At 40.3% G+C, this 20,642-nt stretch overlaps 1 protein-coding gene across 1 annotated transcript; it reads right to left on the bottom strand.

The window, feature by feature from the left end:
- Positions 1 to 1,441: 1,441 nt before the first annotated feature.
- On the bottom strand, positions 1,442 to 19,143 carry KLF5 (KLF transcription factor 5). Its single transcript, XM_081215149.1, has 4 exons — positions 18,578 to 19,143; positions 15,324 to 16,197; positions 14,281 to 14,340; positions 1,442 to 3,277 (listed from the first exon to the last, which is right to left on the bottom strand). The coding sequence occupies exons 1-4, from the start codon at positions 18,827 to 18,829 to the stop codon at positions 3,099 to 3,101; spliced, it is 1,365 nt and encodes a 454-aa protein (XP_081071275.1). The 5' UTR covers positions 18,830 to 19,143; the 3' UTR covers positions 1,442 to 3,098.
- Positions 19,144 to 20,642: the final 1,499 nt, after the last annotated feature.

Genomic DNA, 20,642 nt, shown 5'->3' with positions numbered 1-20,642 from the left:
TTTCGTTTACATTACATTTGGTCATGTCTCCTTAGGCTTCTCTTGGCTGTGACAGCTTCTCATATTTTTATTGTTTCTCATAACCTGGAGTTTTGACTACTGGTTGGATATTTTGTATAATGTCCCTCAATTGGGATGTCCAATGTCTTTCTCACCATTAGACTGGGCTTATGTGTTTTTAGGAGGAAGACCACAAGGCAAAGTTCCACTTTCATAACATCAAACCAAGAGTATATACTATGAACATGACTTATGCTGTTGACGAGGACCTTGATCACCTGCTGAGGGTGTCTGGCAGGCTTCTCTAAGTGTAAAGTGATCCTACCTCCCCTCCTGGCCATACTGTACTCTTTGGAATAAAGTCGCTTTGTGCAACCTGAACTTAAAGCGAGCGGGGACTTATGTTCTACCTCTGAGGGTGGAGGATCTACAAAAACTGTTTGGAATTCTTCTGCAGAACTCTTTCCTGTATTTTCAATCATTTATATTAGCATGGACTCACGGGTATTTTATACTTTGGGTTACAATCCAATCCTATTTTATACTGTTGCTCTGACATTCCAACATCATTGTAGGAATTTTTTTTAAACATTTTTTTAGGCTGTGCCGGGTCTTACTTGCAGCATGCGGACTCTTAGTTGCATGGGGGATCTCGTCTCGTTCCCTGACCAGGGATCAAACTCAGGCCCCCTGCATTGGGAGCACAGAGTCTTACCCACTGGACCACCAGAGAAGTCCTGGAATTATTTTAATTCTTACTTCTCAATGCTGTAAGATGCTCCAGGCATCCTTGTATCCTTCCTACCCTAGTCCCAGAATCAGCCATTTCTCCGAGGAGCAACTCTTGGCTCTTTTTATTGGAGATGGCATTAGAAACCAAGGTTTACTGTTGCTAGTGGTTAAAATCATCTCAGTGTTTGTTTTTTTTGGGTTTTTTTGGCCATGCCCCTCGGTTTGCGGGATCTTAGTTTCCCAACCAGGGATCGAACCCAGGCCCCAACCCGGGCCCCTGCGTTGGAAGGGTGGAGTCCTAACCACTGGACCACCTGGAAATTCCCTCTCTCTTTTAAAAAGGAAAAAAAAGTTAAAACCCCAATTCTTGTTTTGTTTACCTCTGACAAAACTAGGATATATACAAATTAGCTCCACAGTGTCTTCAACTAATGATCTTGAAAAGGTAAAGTCAATACGTGTCTGTGTAATGATCAGGGGCGGGGGTCTAAAGAAATCAGCATTCATGAAGTATGGCTCCCTTTAGACCTCCGATATTGTAAAAACAAATTCCTCTCTTTTGTCTTAAACAAAAGTAGATACTGGTTCAAAGTGAGAATTATTTTTTTATTAACTGCCCACATAAAGCAGACCCTTTTATACAGCTATGAGAAAGGAATTTGTTCACTGTTTTTGCTATGCTAGGGGAAGAAGGAAGGCACAACGTGAATCTTTTAGGCACTTTTTATTTTCCAAAAAAATTTGTCATTTATATATATAAACATCTCATTCTCTCAAAAAATTCTACAACTATACAGCTGTTTGCTCCATTATTTGCATAGGAAATGACCACAATACAAAAATAAGAGGGAAAAAGAAGCAAAACAGCAACCGACTTAAGCTTTTCATGTAGGTATGTTTCCACGTATAAACATTTTGAAGCCTCTTACAAAATATTTACACCGTTTGTCATCTATTTACACGTTTTTAAGAGCAACTTTTCTAACAAACAAAACTATAATTTATCAAGTTATGAAAATTTTCTAAAAAATTTACTATATTACCACAAAATAAATAAAGATAAACAATATTTTAAAAACAAAATTAAATTTTCATTTCAATTAAGACCGCTTTTGGCATTTTGCTTATTCATTCTGCCCTTTGGTTGACAGCATCAGTGTCACATTACTATTTTATATTGCATATGTGTAGCACTTACTTCCTTAAGTTTTCAACATGTCATTTATAATTAAAGGCAGACACTGAGTCAGTATTAACAATAGATTAACTAAACTGCACTGTAATTTAGGTAAAATTACTGTGTCTCACTGTATATTACATGCAAAGTCGACATAAACTGGCATTTAACCAACTGTACTGCACGAGCAAACATCTCGATATATGAAACCTGCATCATAAATTCCATGTTTCCATATATGAAAACTACATCATAAACTCAACATTGCCACGTGAAAACTACATAAGTCCGTCTTTTTAAAAAATGATACTCTTCAGCTTATTGTAAGAGGTTTAATTTTTGAATATTGTTAACTGTCTTTTAGCTCTTGAGTTCACCATTCATACAAAATGTCGCTCATATTGAAAATAAACAATCTGATCTTAATCAGTGCATGAAATCTGCTTTTGAAGTTCATTTGAATGATTATTATTTCTTCCCCCTAGAGAAATGAATTTGGTAAGGTTTTAAAAGGTATCTTAACCACAGGTTCTAACTGTCAATGTATTCATGGTTATTTTCAAAAGAATTATTTATGATTTTTCCCCAAAAGAATCTTAGAAAACGTGTAATAAACCTATAAAGCTGATTTGCATATTTACAAAATTTCGAAGAGCAAATATAGGCAACTCATATTTAAAAAAAAAAAACAAAAAAAACCACATTTGTTCAATGGCTATTTGGAATTGCCAGGTATGCTGCGCACCTCTAGAGAATTACCTAGTATTGAAAAAAACTCCTCTCATGTCAAGTAAAATCTTGACACACAATCCAGCCGACTTCCTGTGCCTGCCAACTGACTTGTTTACTAAACACTGTCACATTAAACGGTGGTGCTTTGGGAAGAACACTGCAAACACACCCTGCACCCCCGATCCGCACTGAGATGAGGCTGCCTGTCTGAGATGATTGGCATCTGCCTGGGTGAAGCCAGGTTACAGCAAGCATTCCAGATTCTGAAAAGGACCAAACACTTTGGTATTAACACAATGTATTCCCTGTTTTCTCAAATATACAAAATATACATTTCCAGTCTTTTGTTTTCGTTTTCATCTTTATATAGTTAAGTTTGTAGTTTAGAATTTTGCCAAGCGAGCGGAGGAGCGGCGGCAGGCGATACGCAGGCGGCGGCGGCGGCGGCGGCGGCGGCTCAGTTCTGGTGCCTCTTCATGTGCAGGGCCAGGTGGTCCGAGCGGGAGAAGCTGCGGTTGCACACGCCGCACTGGAAGGGCTTGGCCCCCGTGTGCTTGCGGTAGTGCCGGGTCAGCTCGTCCGAGCGCGCGAACCTCCAGTCGCAGCCTTCCCAGGTGCACTTGTACGGCTTCTCACCTGCGCCAAGGGACCAAGAGGAGGAGGTGAAGGGGTGACTCGGAACACGGACACGGGCAGTACTGCCTGCTAAGGCGTTTCTCTCAAACTCATGCTCCGAGGAGGGAAGTGTGCGAATTCCCTGATGAACTAAAAACCCCTCGAGTCATCTAGCGCAGAGAGTCACTGTTTTGCGGAGGAGCACTTAATTACAGACAGAAAAAGTATTCTGTTCACCAACACTATACACTTAATGGACCACAACTGAGATCCTTTACTTCAACAAAGTGCTCCTAAAAGTTTCTAAATTAGCCACACTGAAACATCCAGCACGTAAGCCAGTTTGCTTGAACACATGGCTTTCCAAAATGGACTACTGGGCACTGGCTCTTTGAAATTCACTCCAGTATGCATACATACACACCTTCCCATTTTTCAGACTGAAGCAAAACAAAGCTAGAAAAAGAGTAAAGTTGAATGGTGCTGAAGCTTTATGCATTTGCTATTTCATAATTCCTCAGCCAGATCAGAAAGTCTGGTACTGGTAACTTCACTTTGGTGAAGGGTCCTGAAACAGCCATAATAGTTCTAACATTTGCTGATAAATGCATTTAATTTTCCTCTGCAATGCAGTGCGCCAAAAAGCAAAATTCACTCCATCAACGACGTGCCAAATGCGTATTATATGCCAGGCACCGTCCTGAATGCTTAGGATAAAACAAAAATGCCTGACCTCGTGGAGCTTGTATGTGTAACATAGAAAAGCCTCTAATTCAATCTTCCTGTTCTTTCACAGCTCTCTTCACGTAAATAGTGAATTGATATCTGAGCCGCTGCCCTACCCCCTGCAATCTGTATTATTCTTAATGTTGTCTAAAGTTCGCTGGTTGCTAATCTTTCCAAACTACTCAATATTGGCAGCCCCAAAGGATTCTGCCTACAGTGGCGCCCGAATAAACTCCTGGATGGTCCGTCAAAGCCTTTGCTATCCTTCACTCCAGACCAGCTTCTGACTTCAAGCAATTGCCCTGCATCACCGCATACTTTTGATATACAAATAAAATTAATGGCACCTTTGGGAAAAAAAAAAAAAAAACTACTTGCTATTTATAAGGCAGTCGTAACTCCCAGTTTTAGAATTAATCCTATTTAATTAAGATCATGTATTCCTCTAAATAAATCCCCAAACCTAAAAACTTCTCACTGAGCATTCACTAGTAGTTCCTATATTTTTGCTTTATTTTGTTTTAATTTTCCATGAGTTTAAGATGAGAGTTTGTGAAGTCAATCTGCATATTAAAGTACTGCTGGCTTATTGCTGAGTTTTATGTGGATAGCATTTTAAAACGCTGAATAGCCAAACTCCTAAATTCCTTAAAACGTTTTCCTCTGCAAGGGAAGAGGTGCTTTGAACGCTGGTTACTTAGTACCACGATGAAATCCAAGTACCTTTCTGCCTGATTTAGCAGGATCATATTCAGGAAGTTGTAAGATTACTCAACTGAGTCCAAATTTTAAAAGACATCGTTCACATAAATGGAGATTTCCACAGCTCGTGGTTTACGTGTTTTGCCGTCCTGATAACCACTCTTGACTCCTGAACAAAATCCCATTAAGGACAAAGATGGAAGGGCCAGAGCAGCCCTCTGAATTCTGCACCAGTTACTTCCCAGAAGATTTCTTTCAACGCCTGTGGTGTGCACCCCTTAGCCACCCTTCTTCGCCTCTCCTCTCCTCGGCCTCTGAGCCAAGACACAGATATTTTTTGTGTTTTTAAGTCCCTTTTAGGTTCCTACCGCTCCATTTAAAAAAAATGCACACCTCAATACCTGAAGTGTTTTTTTCCCCTCAGAGTAAATTCAAAGAATTTAAGCTAATATACTTAAACCTTTTGAGTAACAAGAAATAAACCACTTTTCTTTCACTTATATTCACATGTAATCTGTTTAATACATAGAAATGTCTTAAGGCCAGTTGGAAATGTAGCTATCACTCTTGTCAATGTAAATCAAACAGAAAAAATTCACCTTTTGCACACAAGTGTTTGTTTTTGTTCCCCGTGAAAAATAAATCACAAAAACAAACATGTTGGTTAAATACTTTACTGTCATTTAATGGGAAGAGAAAGTTATTTCTGATGTCTGAGGCAAGGAAAAAAATTCCTAAAGTGCCCCAATTTTAAAAGAAGTCATTCTAGTCTTTTGAATTAAATAATTAAATGGCAAGAGAACTGAATTTTCAGAGTTTATTTAAGAAACAAGGGACACTAGACTCTTTTTGTTCACTATTTTTACTGGCTAGGAAGCAATAAACTGCATCAGTAGTTTTAAAAGTTTACTTTACTGATTGGTTGAAAAACGGTAGCCATGAAAATTCCTAAAACATTTGGGGTTTTGCTCTCAATTTATATGTATCTATAGATTATTCAGCCAAGAATACTACCACTGTCTGGACGTTAGTTATGGGGCCAGGGCTTCACCATAAAAGCAAGGACAACTATTCCCCACTTGAGGCAGTTTCTACGGGATTTGTTCAAGTGTCAACACGGCTCAAGTAAAACATTGTAGAGGAAACTGGTACCCAATTTCTGGCCAAATAGCAGATTCAGGCCTTTCTTCCTCAGCCAGAAACACTATGCATAGTACTTCTGGGAAACCAAACTAACTTCCTTTAAGTTATTTCAACAAGATAGAGCTTTCAAAAGTTTAATTGGATTTTTACAGAATCTCTTTCCAATACCACCAATTTAAAATATTTAGTTAAGCTCTTTCAACATCAACTGTATTTTCAAGTTCTCATGCTGTTAATGTGAAACTTTCCAAAGGCAAAAAGAAAAAAAAAAAGTGACAAATTTGTACAGCATGTAAAACGAGCTTCAATCATCTCAAATAAAGTATGTACTTTCTCATTCTCTTTTAAAATTACTAGGACTATTTTACTAGAAATCCCTGATCTTTTAAAAAATTAAAGTTACACATACATATGGGTCCATACTGATTAAGTCAATTAGTGTTAAGCAAAGACATCACCAGTAGAAGAAGGGAGCAGGCAGAAGCAGACACTGAGCACACACTCCCAACTCCGGTACTTGTGTCTCATTTATCCTCACAACACCTCCAGGAGTTAGAAGCAAAATGATGAGCTCCTCGCTCAGGAGCCCGACCGCCACTTTTCCTCAGTGTCCTGCCTGCGTCCTCCATGAGCAAACACTAATACACGCTCTATATGAATGATTTCAGGAACACAAAGATATTGTTCACCTCTATTTAAAGATTCTGAAGCCACTTGTGAAGGTCAGTTAATGACTAGCTTAAGGGACTGAGAGCAGGCCTGAAATCCCAGATGGTCTGAAGCCCAGGACACACCCCGACCGAGCCATCCCTCGCTGGGCGGAGACCTGCTTTTCAGGACCTGTGGAGTCCTGAGAGCTGTTCTATGCTGGGACTGACAATCCCCAAATATCACCTAATGATGGCTCTCTCTTACCCCAGGCTAAAGGAACTTCAGTGGGTTAGGAGAACATGTCTGTAAAGTATTGGAAAAGTCTTTAGAGATGTTTTTTCTTCTGTTGAATAGATTAAGACATGACTTTTGAATCCACCACAATAGAATGGGAAAAGTTTCTCTGCTCTGCTGAACATACCCAATAGACTCACAGCAAGGCCTTTCCCTAGAATGTTCTACACAGATTCTTCTAACAAAAGAAAAATATCACAGATGGCAATATTTATCTTACAGTAGTTATTTTAGGTAACTTTTTTGTTACAGCAAATTTGCGTACCTGGTTTCCTTCCTGATGGCTAAAAAATAAATCCAATCAATTATATTTGATAGAGGCCCCAAATCATCAAAACTAAAGTCACTATTTAGTAAAGGAGAGTATAACCTGTACTGATGAGTGTAACCTGTACCAAGCGACTTGCAAAACACAATGAATAAGACTTGGTCTCTGGCCTCAAGGAGCTTAACATCCATATTCTATTCTGACTGTTAAAGTGGAATAAAATTATTTCAATAGTCAATACTTAAGCTTAATTCTTAGAATTTCAGTCCTTGATGCTCAAAATGAGCTCTTATTTCAGGAGGAAAATATTTTCATGCAATTCAAGAATAATTAGATCTTTTCCCATCATTAGCGACTTAAGGAATTTAGAGCTGAAACAGTATACATTCTAATAAAAGGATTAAAAAAAAAGAAGCTTTAATCCAAGATTAAATGAACTCATAGGGAAATGTTAGGTATCTTAACAAACAGGTAAAGCAAGAGACGATTTGGGCTCATTAATTCATATTTCTATATATCTATGTCAGTAATTTTCCATTAAAAATCTTTTTATTAAAGGTCATTGCAGAACATCTCCTACACCTGGCAACAGAAGGGTAGGCAGTTCATTTCAAAGATCTGTATTACCAGTATTTGCAAAATGCACCTAATGTTTACTAGATATAGTATCCCTGTCAATAATGTACTCACTTTAAGGAGGCTAATTAAAAGGATATATTAAGACATTCCCTTCTTTCTCCCTGTGTGTGTATCTTTAAAATCGGACTCACCTGATTCCTTCTAGAAAACCTCTGAAAAGTCCAAGAGAAATCATTCCACTTCTCTATATCCCCATCATCACTTAAATGTGATTTAAATGACTGATTTACACTGGCACAGATACTGCTGAATGAAGGCTTCAAATAGCTGTATTTTGCCTCCTTAACTAGCCGTGAAAGTTCCTCAAAGGCAGAGACTGTCTTCTATTGCCTCACTTCTCATGCACCTCTGGTTAATCACGTTTGGCCCAAGGCTGACCAACTTGGGAATTTTCATTCAGGAAAAGGAGGGAAGGTGTAAGAGACAGGAAAGCATCTATGTGAGGCCACCATATTGTGTCTTTTTTTTTTCTACAAACCCACCTGCAGCAGGGCTTTGCCTGGCTCTGTTTTGCTGAGGACCACTGAGTGTAATCTGACTAAAGGTACATTTAGGCGAGAACCCTACTTTTAGCCTCTTCAGAAGGACATGTTCAGAATCAGTTGATTATCCATCCTGAAGTTGTCCAAGGATAAATCAACTATGTAAACGAGCTTTCTTTTCCAGAATTGGATAGGATTTGATGAAAACCAAGCAGTTGTGGAGCCCCTAGTGCTGGCCAAAGGCAGCCAGGGAACTGCCACACCTGAAGGGGACAGGGGTGGGCGTGATATCCTGGGTGACAGGATATCTCTACCCCAGCAGCACCAATCCCTAGGCACCTAAGCTCCTCTCTGCTACTTCTCCTAAGGGTTCTGGACAAAAACATCCTCTATCATTGATAGTGTTAATGAAATACTAATTCCTGTGCCTCCTGACAAAAAGACAACATTCAGATTCACCTTCTTGTAATAAGAGCCCAAACCGAATTTTTTTTTTTAAAAAGCAAAGTCTTGGTGAAATATTTTACCTTCTCCTTCTTAACCAAGCTAGAAAAATTCTGTTTTCATTTTTCTGGCACTGAATGAGTACTAGATACCCTTTCCTTTAATTTGCACTTCACGTGGTTACCTTGACCTGCAGATTCTTCCCAACTCTTATTAAAGGTTTATATTTATAAAGTAGTCAAAAGTATTTTCTTTTGCCCCGATGTTTTTTAATGAAAGCTACCTATGGTGTACTTCTACAACAGTAACTCACCCTTAATCAGAGTTGTTAAAGATCCTTGAATATAAATAATACAGGCTGACAGAAGAGGAATGCTGCTACAGAGACACTTACTGAAGTAGGACATTACTTTGTTTCTAATCTTTCACCTGAAAAGATGTAGCTCCAAGTCAACAACTATTACATTCTATAGAACTAAAAATATCTGCCAAAGTAAAAACCTTTGGTGATTAAACCATTACTTTGAAAAAAACTACAGTCTCACTACCTTCACAGCTAACTGTTTCTGTCTCAACTTCAGCAATTCTACTTAATCCATCTATGAACCACCTTCTCCCACCAATTTATAAAAACAAAAGGAAGAAGAGATTCTCTTTGGATCCTCCACAAGATCAGTCAAAAACGTTGACTTAATCAAATTATACTTCTTAACCTTCCATAAGCTTTATCATCTCAAAACAATGTTTAATCAATTTTCTATGTAAATGTTTTTCAGATGAAAGAACAAGTCCCAGAAGCAAAGTTTAATCTTCCCAGTGAGTCATTAAAAAGAAATTGTTTCTAAGCTTTCACGCTCATAAATACCTTTCCAGGGGTCTGAACCAGAGAATCTCTTTAAGCCACTATTTTTTTTTTTTTTACATTAACTTGAAATTGTCAATATAGAAAATAAATTTCAAAGCTGCAAACAAAAATAATTTAAGAATGTTTAACTAGTAACATATAACACAGGCTAAATGTGATACATTTTCCTGCATAGTTTTCAAATATAGACTCAAAAAAATTACTGAGTACTAAATAATCTCATCCTGCAAAACTTCTTCACCTCTACAGATAACACAGGTTACACATTTAACCAATATTGATCTCTAGATCCAAACTGCATGATCTCCACTAAGGCCATATATACAATCATATGCTGATTTTAGCTCTAAATCATTTTCTAAGGAAATGAAGTCCTTCCTATATTTTTTAAGTGTTTTACCACTTCCCACAGTTCCACAAAAGGAGTAACTCATGCTCAGAACATTATGAATGTTTTCTATTTGTGGGGAAGTGCTACAGATCAAAATACCTTTATTATCAACATGGTCAGTATTTTAAAATAAAAATCCATACCTAATATATTTAATGGATAATAAGTGTAGAGCAAGGAACTAGACAGGAATTTATACCTAAGGATTTTTTAGTACCCAAACTGAAACTAAAATCAGTGCTTAGCAATAAATCTCTAGCAGAGATTCTGTATTTTAAAGTATACATGGTAACATCTTAATATAAATGTCATTAGAAAAGAAAGTGTTCTACAGAGCAAGTAAGGCAGAACGTAGGAATTTAGTCCCCTTACAAGTAGGCTTGGGCTCAAAATCTTTCCAAGGCTTACTGTGAAATTCTTTCTTAAACAAGGAATCCCAAATACAGCTCACTGTGAGATTCTAACAGGATAGTGCTTCGCCCACAGTCCATTTTGTGTTGTTATGTTATTTATGCTTCCATTTTATTTTGTGGGGTGTTTCCAATGGTCCTTTTCTTGTCAACCCATGGCAAGGCGTTCTGGGGTCATTTAGTCCATACGTAGCAGCCCGTGCAGAGTCTGGGTCTAAGGGATACTGGAGCCCAGTGCGTGTGCTGCTCAGACTCTGCACAAATGCTCGTTTTCTGCCCGGCTCCGGACAGCTGACAAATGACCTTAAAATGTTACCATACCCTCTTTTCCCAACTGCTTTAGTATATACTCTAGGGTTCAGTGCACAGCCATACATGTGACTAAAACTACTCAGATTTCAAACATTTGTATTCAGAGTTCACTATTTACTTTTTCAGCACTCTTTCTTTGGAAAGTAAGTACTTTTTTTTTTACTAATGTGTAAACACAATATTCAAAGAAATTTCCACACTCAATGTAAAAGCAGCATTTTAACTTATGGTACTCTTAGGCATACCAAGAAACCAGTATCAGATGATGAGAAATGTTTTCAATTTCTTGCAAATTTTTCTTTGTTATATATAGTCTTAACTTCTTCCTATATTTTGGCCCCAAGCCTGTGCTCAGAAGTTTTTAAAATCTTCACTACGAAATTAAAGACAGTAAGATGTATGAGCAGAAACAACTATACTGCTGGTTGCAGTAGAATATTCTTTTTGATTTATGAATCAGTTTAACAGTCACCTTGATTTGTAAGGGCCGAATGGTATGTGAATCTCTTTTTTAAAAAGGTGCTTGGGAGCAGCTTTCAAATGATGGCAATGGGTAAAGCCCCTTGTACACGTCACGAGGCTTACACAAATTTCAGTAGAATGTTCGAATTTAAACGCTGTTAAGAGTGCAAATAATTTTATTTGGAAATATACACTTCTTGACACTGTTGCCTAGAAGCAGCCATAATTATTTCTAACCAGAGGCATGACATGTATATACACACACTACAAATAACACACAAACACCCCTACACACGTTTAAGGGTACCCTTATAGGCTTATAAGTATGGTATCACATGTATATAAAGACACAGCATGTTTTTAAGTGAAATAGTTTCTTTCCTAGAATAGAGGAAACATCCGTTTCAGGTATTTTGTCTACCCATATATAGAACTTTTTATTATTTGCATATTCTTTCTGAATAAAGAAATCAAAGTGTATGAACTTAGAAAAACTTGAATGCTGTGAGACTTCTGGTTCAAGAAACTGATTATTTTCTACTCTTCTTTCATCCCCATTTTTTTTTAAAGGGTCTTGTTTTGGAAGGACTATTTCCTTATGTTCAATTTTTAAGTCAAGAAGCATTTGCAACCTAAAAATCCAGAATATGCAATTAAATAGAACTCAGGCATAGGCTGTTTTAATTGCTCAAATCATTTTTAAAACATAAGGTAACTTGACATTTTAAAGCAATCACAATTATATTCCAAAGAAATCCTAGGGTCCTTCACATTCTGCCTGCAAAATGGCAATCATTTCAAAAGTCATTTTTTATTTTTGGTATCAAAAACAAGATCGACCTTCCCATATAAATTGTTTTTAAAGTCCCCTAACAAATTGTCAGGGGAGGTGGGTAGGGGGTGGGTGGGAGACAGAAAGAAAACAAAAATCTATTACATGACAGCAGTTACTTAGAAATACCTGGGCCTTTAAAGGAAGAAGAAAAAAAAGACTTCGCTGGCTTTCAGATACATTCATTAAAAAACAACAGGCAGGGTGGGGAGGATGCAATGAGAGAGCACAGGTAATTTTCAAAGGCATTGTCTAGAAACTAGAAATGAGGAGAAAACAACCTCAATGCTCTATGATTACCCAAGAACGGGTTTAGCCAGATGAACAAGTCTGCTACAAACCCTCCCCAAGGCATCTGAAAGGCTATCAAACAAAACTTTATTAAACTGGATTACAGGGTCTCACTCATCAGATGTCGATGGCCACACATTTATGATCTGGTGAAAAAGTCCATGCATGGGACCCAAACTAGGCCTACATCTTTTTAGTTGTTTTTTCTTTTTGTAAGTACAAGCATTGTTAAGACAACCCACTATTAAATTTCTCTGCCAGCAGGTCAAGTTCCAGAATCCTAGGTATAAGCATTCAGAGCACTAAACCCTGACAGGGGTTGCAAGGCCATTTAGATATGCTCTGACTACATCCCTGCAATAAGCAGTTGATTACATCATTATATAGTATCGCCCTCCTCTTTTATTAGGAGACTTTAACCTCAGGAGAAACGTGTTCTCTCCTTTCTATCTCCTGTTTCAAGGACTTTCAAAGGAAAATAAAACAATCGTTCAAAAGTTTTGAAGTTATTTCCTCTTCTCCTTAATCAAAACTCAAGTAAAAACACATTTTCAACGTTTCCTTAATTTGTAACACACAAAGGATCGTTTAGCATTTCTATAGGGAATGTTTTCATGGCCTTGTCATATGTATTCTGAAAACTTCAGATTGAGTTTATGTGCTTAATGGCTGTTTGTTTAACTATAAATATAACTTCTACTTTGGGCTGCTGAGTTTGGATCTTTCCTTTTACATAATCAATTTGTCTCTATCTAAAAACTTGGGGCTGAATTAACCCATTGGTTTCACTGATAAATACATGAGATGTCATTTCTTTCAAAGCAATTGCTCAGAAAGCCCAGGAATCTACCACACTGTCGCCAACACTATTCAGATTTGAAGAAGTAGTGTTTATCACTGCGATATCAAGCAATACTTCCTAACGTGCATACAAAATGTCTGCAGCCATATTCCTCTTAGAGCCTTATCTCAGCACTGACCTTTGTTCAAAGGCTTTTACTTTTTAATGCAGCAGTTAAGAGATAACTGTTTCATTTATCAAAACTCAATTTCCATAGTAACATCCAGCCTGGGGAGATTCAAGTCCTCACACTAATCCAACAACTCATTCAAAGGAACTGTTGAATACTTTGGTTTCCATAGCAATGATGGAATAAAACATTTTGCTAGGTCATTGCTTTTATTAGCAAACTTATTCTCTGAAGTTTAGGTTAAAGCTGCATTTACTGAGAGAAAAAAAAAAAAACACGTCAGTTTGTATTGGTTCCTCCCTTTAGGGCTATCCTTTTAAGAAAATCACGAACAGTAACCACCTATATATTTGCAAATACTTTGGGTACTTGGAGGCTTTTACAGCTTGCCACCTAGTTTCGTCCTCAAATGAGTTCTGATGTAAAGTTTTAAAATGAAAAAGCATTTTTAAATGATTGTATAGATCTGACAAGATATGTATTCATAAAATTATAGGGGCTAAACATGTTAAACACGGATGAGATATAAGCTAGAATAAGGATAAAGTCTCTCTGATGTATAAACTACGGGCTGGGGTAGGATGTAGAGTAACTTTTATACCACGACCCCAGTTTTGCCTGATTTTAATGCTCTGCAGTTTCGACCCTACCTTTCACCAAGCATGGAAAACATGCTAAACGCAGATATTTTAGGTTAAGGTGAAACTAAAGATAATGTATTCAGCAGTTATGCTTTACATGCTAAACAGAAAAGGTTTTAGTGTTTGACACAGTTTTATAGAAGCCAACTGATTTGCTGCGGGAGGGAGAAAATGAGTTACATTTTCTCCTTCAAGATAGGAATAGCAGTGCCATTAAAGTTTTAAAATCCATTAGTAAACATCGTTGTTTATGTTTGCGAGCAATTAATTCTATGTGAGATGACAGGGCAAGGCCTTAGTGAGGGAACGTCAGCCTTCCTGGAACCCAACTTTTTCACTGAACTGAGTTTTGAGCCAAGCCAGTGCTGAAAAGGTAGGCCATTAAAAAATAAAAGTTGACAGAAGAAAGAAGAGATCAAACCACGTGTTGGCTTTTAAAGGATGAATACCACTTAATACTGTTTACACAACTCACAGAATTAACAAGAAAATTAACATACCAGTATGAGTCCTCAGATGAGCTTTTAAATGAGAAGATTTTGTATAAACTTTTGTGCAGCCTAAAATAAAGGAGAAGAACAGCGTGTCATTCTGGAGATCCTTTTGCAATCTTTACATCTGATGACTCGGTGTTGAAAATCTGGCTTTAAAGAAGAAATCTCTCACGCAAGGAGGTATTTGAAACTTCCAATTTTAAGAGATGTCTTAAAGCATACTCCCCTACTACCTGATTAAAGGTATAATGCGATTTGCTTTATGTATCACTTCAGCAGAAAGAGAGCAGGCAATCAAGCCAAGCTACACATGGGAAATCTGTGCTTATACCGGTAGGTGCTTTATACTAGTAACACATACTTTAGTGATTTAAGAATTTTTAATTGCTCTAGAGCTGACAGTGTTAAACCATTATCCAAGATGACTGCAATTTTCTGTACTCCCACATTCCTTGCTTTTTCATTTAGTATGTCATGCCATATCATGTATAATAAATTATACCCTGTATTAATCATAAACTAGCTTATGCCAGCAACTTGTAGATATATTCATAACCATCATCAATTTATATTTTGGGCCACGTATCTCATTCAAGAATGAGCATATGTTCACATGCTATCAGAACCAAACCTGAAGTCTATTCTGTAGATAGTTCTGTCTTGTAGCAACCTACTCTTCAGTCCCACCCCTTATTTTCCCCTACCTTACTTAAGTAATAATCCCTTTTCAGGGTACTTAATGTAGAATTAAGAACTCCAATTTAGATTGCTACGGTAAACAAGACTCTAAGGTATATAATATTAAAGAGAAAAAAGTCCAAACTAACCTTTTTTTCCCAAATATTCCAGATATTTTAACACATCACATAAACACTAGATAACGAAACGGTTACAAACTTGGGTGAGGCACAGAGACTGGGATGCGACAAGAACAGAGTAGGGGAATTTTTTTTTTTTTATTGTCAAGCACTACTCTCCCGTGTAAAAAGGCACACACAAACACACACTACATACACATACCGATGCTTCAACCAGGTAGGATCACATACCCGGATAATCGCAGTAGTGGATGCGTCGTTTCTCCAAATCAGGGTTACTCCTTCTATTGTATCTGACAGGCTGGATGTTTTGCGAAGCAACTGGCAGGGTGGCAGGTAAATTTGGATTATGAATTGCCAGTTTAGAAGCAATGGTAGCAGCATAGGACGGAGGTGGGGTTAAATTCTGGAGCATCTCTGCTTGTCTATCTGGACTTCCAGGCTCTGAGCTTGGTGGTGACGGGGGGAAGTAAGTGGCCTGCTGGGAAAGAAACTGACTTGGCATGGGGTATGTGCAAGGGGGCATGCTCTGGAATTGCTTCATGGCAGTCTGCGGGACGGCAGAGGTGTGAGTGTTAAGACCCGCCATGGCGGCCGACACTGAAACATTAAGAGTGTCCATCACTGCTGTCTGGTTTGTAGAACTGGGCATATCTAGATCCGGTGTATTCAGGAGCTGGTACAGGTGGCCCTGCTGGGGAGGGACAGAAAGATGAAGGTCTGGTGTAGGAAGTTCTTGTTTGATGAAAATATTGTTCACCTCTGGAGCTGCGGTCTGGTGGGAGCTGAATATACTGGTGAACTCAGGGAGGGCCTGGGTCGGGGCCGGAGGAGGGGCTGTCGTTTCACTCTGGTGGCTGAAAATGGTAACAGGTTCTGTCTTGATGTGTGTTACGCACGGTCTCTGGGATTTGTAGAGGCCAGTTCTCAGGTGAGTGATGTCGGGGAGGAAGACGTTCATGTTGATACTGTAAGGTAACCCTTCACTGTCAGTGAAGAACTGGTCTACGACTGAGGCACTGTCTCGTCTATACTTTTTGTGCTCTGGAATTATAGAAACTGGAGGAAGCTGAGGTGTCAGATACTTCTCCATTTCACATCTTGTCTAAAAAAGAAGAGATACAAACATGTATAATCCACCCAATTCATCATCTCAGGAAGGACAAACTGTGCTTACTAAAAATTCCCCCCAGCAATCCTTATGAAAAGTACTAAGGCAAACTCCTAAGTGTTGCTTATAAACATATCAGGTTTGTCAATTGTGTAACAAAATGGTTCACCAAAAACTTACGAAACTGTGTTTAACAAGTATTTGGTAAAATAGCCCCCAATCAACCCCAGATAAAAAGTGAAAGAGACAAACCAAGAAGAAAAAGGAAGCAAACAGAAAAAATATTCCTTTCTGATGCAATAATAAAGTATACTTTATCATCACTCACTTACAAGCAGGGTTCCCTGCCCCATTACATTCAAGTTTGCAACTGAAATACAGTATTGTAATATGGCCAAACTACCTTGATTCCGTTCATGTCATACAGGTAAATTCAGTGTTTAAAACAGAAAGAAAAAAAAAACCCTAGCAAACCTTAACCATAATATTGCAAAGTTTCTCTCTCTCCTTTTTTTTTTTTTTTGCTTGGGTAGATATTGCTAAAATATTTAATATAAAACATATTCCTTGGCTATTTCAGTGCCTTTTCCATTTTATAGTTCAGTGGAAACTTAAATACAATGTCTTGAGCAAAACATACTATACACTGAAAGAACAAACCAACTTCACCCTTCACCATTTGATCTAAATGTTGATTTTAATCAGCAGATTCTGTAATTGGTTAATATGATAATGAAATGTTCCTATTCATATCCCTATCTAAAACAGATCTTTAATTACCTAGGGGAAAACCATTCCCTTGGTAGAGTGGTGCTAAGGGGCCCGTGGGTGGGGAGAGGCTGCCTGTCGCCAGCACAGTCATCAGCCAAAGATTTATCGTGTGCTCCTCAGTGGGCCAATGCTACATTCCCCCTCACTCTGTAAAAAGCTCAGTCATCCTTATCCTCTTGTGTCTTCTAAGCAGCAAACTGACAAATAACCAAATCATTTTAAAATGGTGATTTTTTTTTTTTTTTTTTTTTTTTTTTAGGACACAACCCAGCTTGTAACTGGTCTCCTCCGTCTTTTCCAGCTATCGTCTTTCCTGGTATAACATAAACTTCTACAATTTTTTACACTGAAAGGAAATTTCAACAGAAAAAAAACACAAACACACACAAAACACCCCAAACTAGATGCTCATAGAACGATCAACCGCGGCATCCTAACCAGAGAATAATAGTCATTTTTTGCTACTACTTAATTTCAAGTGTTTCAAATCAGACCCCGAATCATTCGGTGTGGATATAGACCGTGTCTCCCGCATAGACACGATTTAAAAATAAAAATTAACGCTCTGGTCTTGTAAGTCACTTCTCTGACAAATGCCACTGCCCTTTCACAGCACTGCGACACTCGCAGACCCCCCGGAGCAGAAGCTGGGTAGCAAATACACAGTGTACCAAGGGGCTATTAAATGAGGCGTCTTGAAATAAACCGAACTAAACCCTTTCGTGCACTTCGCTCCCATGGTGGTTAGTGGTTTCTGATTTTAGCTCTTCCAGCTGTTTGCATGTGGGTATGTTTCCAATTTTTTTTTTTTTTTTTTTCCTTGGGACAGGCTAAAAGTCCCGGGAAGTTTTTTCTGGGCTATATGACTCCCTGCGTGGGCGAAAGAAACAGGCGGTTGCTCTAATTCTGCTGCCGGGCAAGTGTAAAAGCCAACTGCCAGCTTTCATCGAGGCTCCAGGAGGAAATTTACATGCACATGTAGAAACCAACAACCCCTGGTCTTTCTTTGTCTTTCTTTTTAAGGAAAAATAAGCGCTCCAACACCACCTTAGCTTTTCCAACTTCCGTTTCCCAAAGGCAGCCCTACGATAGCGTCTAAAGCAGGTTGCACCAAGGGATATGAAACTAGCACCCCGAGGGGCCTCCCTCCAGCACCCCGATCTGCGTTTCCACTGAACCCGGGACGGCGTGGGACGGGGGTAGGTAGGGGGGGAGTCCAAGGCCGGGGCAGCGGCAGGAGGCGGGATTAAGAGGACACGCAGAATCGAAGCGAAGTAGGGCGTGAGGTACGAGGTTTCATCCCCCGAGTGGAAGAAAAACAACTAAGGTGCGCGTGAGCACCAGTTCCCTCCTTAACCTTTCCCGGACAGAGCTGCCAGGGCACATTTCCCTTGGACCCTCCCCTTCAGGTACCCCCACCTTCTCCCGGCGAAAAGCGAGTGCCCGGCCAGGAGGGCAGGGCGGGGCTGCCCCCCAGACCCGGGCCGCGGTGCGCCCCGACGCGCGCCCCAGCCTGGAGCGGCCCCTGTCGCCCGCGCGTCGCAGCGGCGAGACACGCCCGAGTCCCGGGAGGGAGGCGGAGGGAGGGAGCAGCTCTTCCTACCTGGACCAGCTCCTCGGCTGGCAGTCTCGGGCCGGCGGGGGGCGGCGGCGCCGGCTGCGGCGGCGCGGGCTGCGCCTGCGGGTGGTGATGCGAATGCTTCAGCTCGTCGCCAGGGAAGAGCGCCGCGTCGCGGGCCGGGTTCGCGGCGCCCAGCACGGGCTTGAGCTGAGCGAACACGGGCTCGTCCTGCGGGGCCGGCGGCTGGGGCATGGGTCCCAGGCGGGCGCTCATGGTCAGCACCCGCGTAGCCATGGGAACTCGGGGGTCGGCTCCGGGCACGGAGTGCGGGTTGAGCGAGCTTCCCACGTCGCCCACGCTGGCTCGGGCCGGCGAGCTCGGCGCGGGGCGGCGGGCGGAGGAGGGGAGGCTCCGGGCGGACCCCTCAGCTCACAGCAGGCGCGGTTTTTGAAGGCGCGCACGAAAACCCAAACTCTTCCGCTCCGCCTCGCGTGAACGCCGATGTCCTCCGGGCGACCACTTTCTCTCGCCCCGCCCCACCACGCTCCCTCGTTCCCCCGGAGCCCGCTCCCGCCACCACCGGTGTCCCCGAGCGAGCTGCTAGCGCGCGTACCTGCCCCGCGACTACTGACACTTGACGCCCGCCTCTATTTTACCCAACTCTGGAGGGGCGGGGCCCAGCGGCGAGACTGGCAGCTCTCCGACGAATCCCGAGGCCCCGAGGCCGGCCGGGCCGGAGCGACTAGCCTATGAGAAAGGAGAAGCTTGCCCAGAGCTCCGCCTCCGCCGGGCGGACCGCACCCCTCTCGGGCCACGAGCTTCGCGCGCAGGGCGGCCGCGCAGTTTGTACACAACTTCTCTGACAGATTGGGCTGGCGGAGCTGGGGGCGGAGGAAGGAAAGAAGCGGGTGGAATCTGGGAAAGAGAGGGAATTCGGGTGGAGACGTGGAGGGAGATCTCTACGGACTGTTCTCTGCCAGGATTAGAGAGAAAAAAGAGTTTTACAGGTCTTAGGTGTTGTGCAAGGACCTGAAACTCACAGGCTGAAACCTAGAAGGCAGCTAGGTGCGGGCGCTAGGGTTTTGGAGAGTTTTGTTTAATGAGCGTGTGTTTTTAAATATACAAAATGTACTTTCTTTAGCGCAGAACTAGGGGCGGTGTGATAAATTTAAAAACAGCTCTTGTCTCTGTGTATCTTTAGCAGTGGATATATCCATTTAGCAAAGCAAATTTGGAATGTCCTGAATAAAAGTTTTAATGGCAAGTATTTTTTTAAGTCCTTACATAAAAGCTTGGGTTTTTTTTTCCCTACAGTATTTAAATGGGTAGGAGTAGTTTTCACACACATTTCAACCTCGTATCCGTGTATGGAGAGGAGGGGGATGGGTCATATGAATTTTGAAGTTTTTAATATTTACACTGTTGATTCTAGCCAAAGCATGCAATCTAATTTAAGCACTGACGACTAGATGAAACGTATTTAAATAGACATTACATCTTTGACTTATTTTTGCTACCACTGTGTGTTCAAAAAGTGGAGTTTAGTATTTACAAAACAGAAACGTAGCACATTTACCTTTCACCATGGCACCTACTCCTACGAAAAGGCAACCAAAGAAGCCACAAACGTTAGACAAGCAGCAGCTCTGAAAACTGGGAATCCAAATTTGTAGGAAAGTAATAGCCAAAATATATCACTGTCCATTGACTGAGTTATAATGGGAAGGTGAATTTTTGCCAGCAAACACCTAAGGAAAGCACTTTCCTTAATCTTTAATGTTCTTGTACATGATTTTTATCTGGCTTATTGGGAAGCCATAACAATACACTGAAATAAAAATGCCTGGAATATTACTACATATGTGTATATATGGTGACAGAACACTATACCATTAGACATTTTTACATATACAACATCACTTTACAGTAAGGCAGCTTTTACAAAAAGAGAGTTCTTAGGAACATGTTCTCTTCAAGAAGTGAATCTAACAAAGATAGGGATCTCGTTTCAGTGTGTAGATTTAAAAAGTTTATATACACAAAGTGTTACAGGTGTTTATTTATTATTAGAAAACATAAAATTATGCTGTAAAATATATTTTTTCTC

Source organism: Mesoplodon bidens, assembly GCF_964165515.1.
Source record: "Mesoplodon bidens genome assembly, chromosome: 17".
NCBI classification, from domain to species: Eukaryota; Metazoa; Chordata; class Mammalia; order Artiodactyla; family Ziphiidae; genus Mesoplodon; species Mesoplodon bidens.
This window is presented reverse-complemented; position numbering and strand designations above follow the sequence as displayed.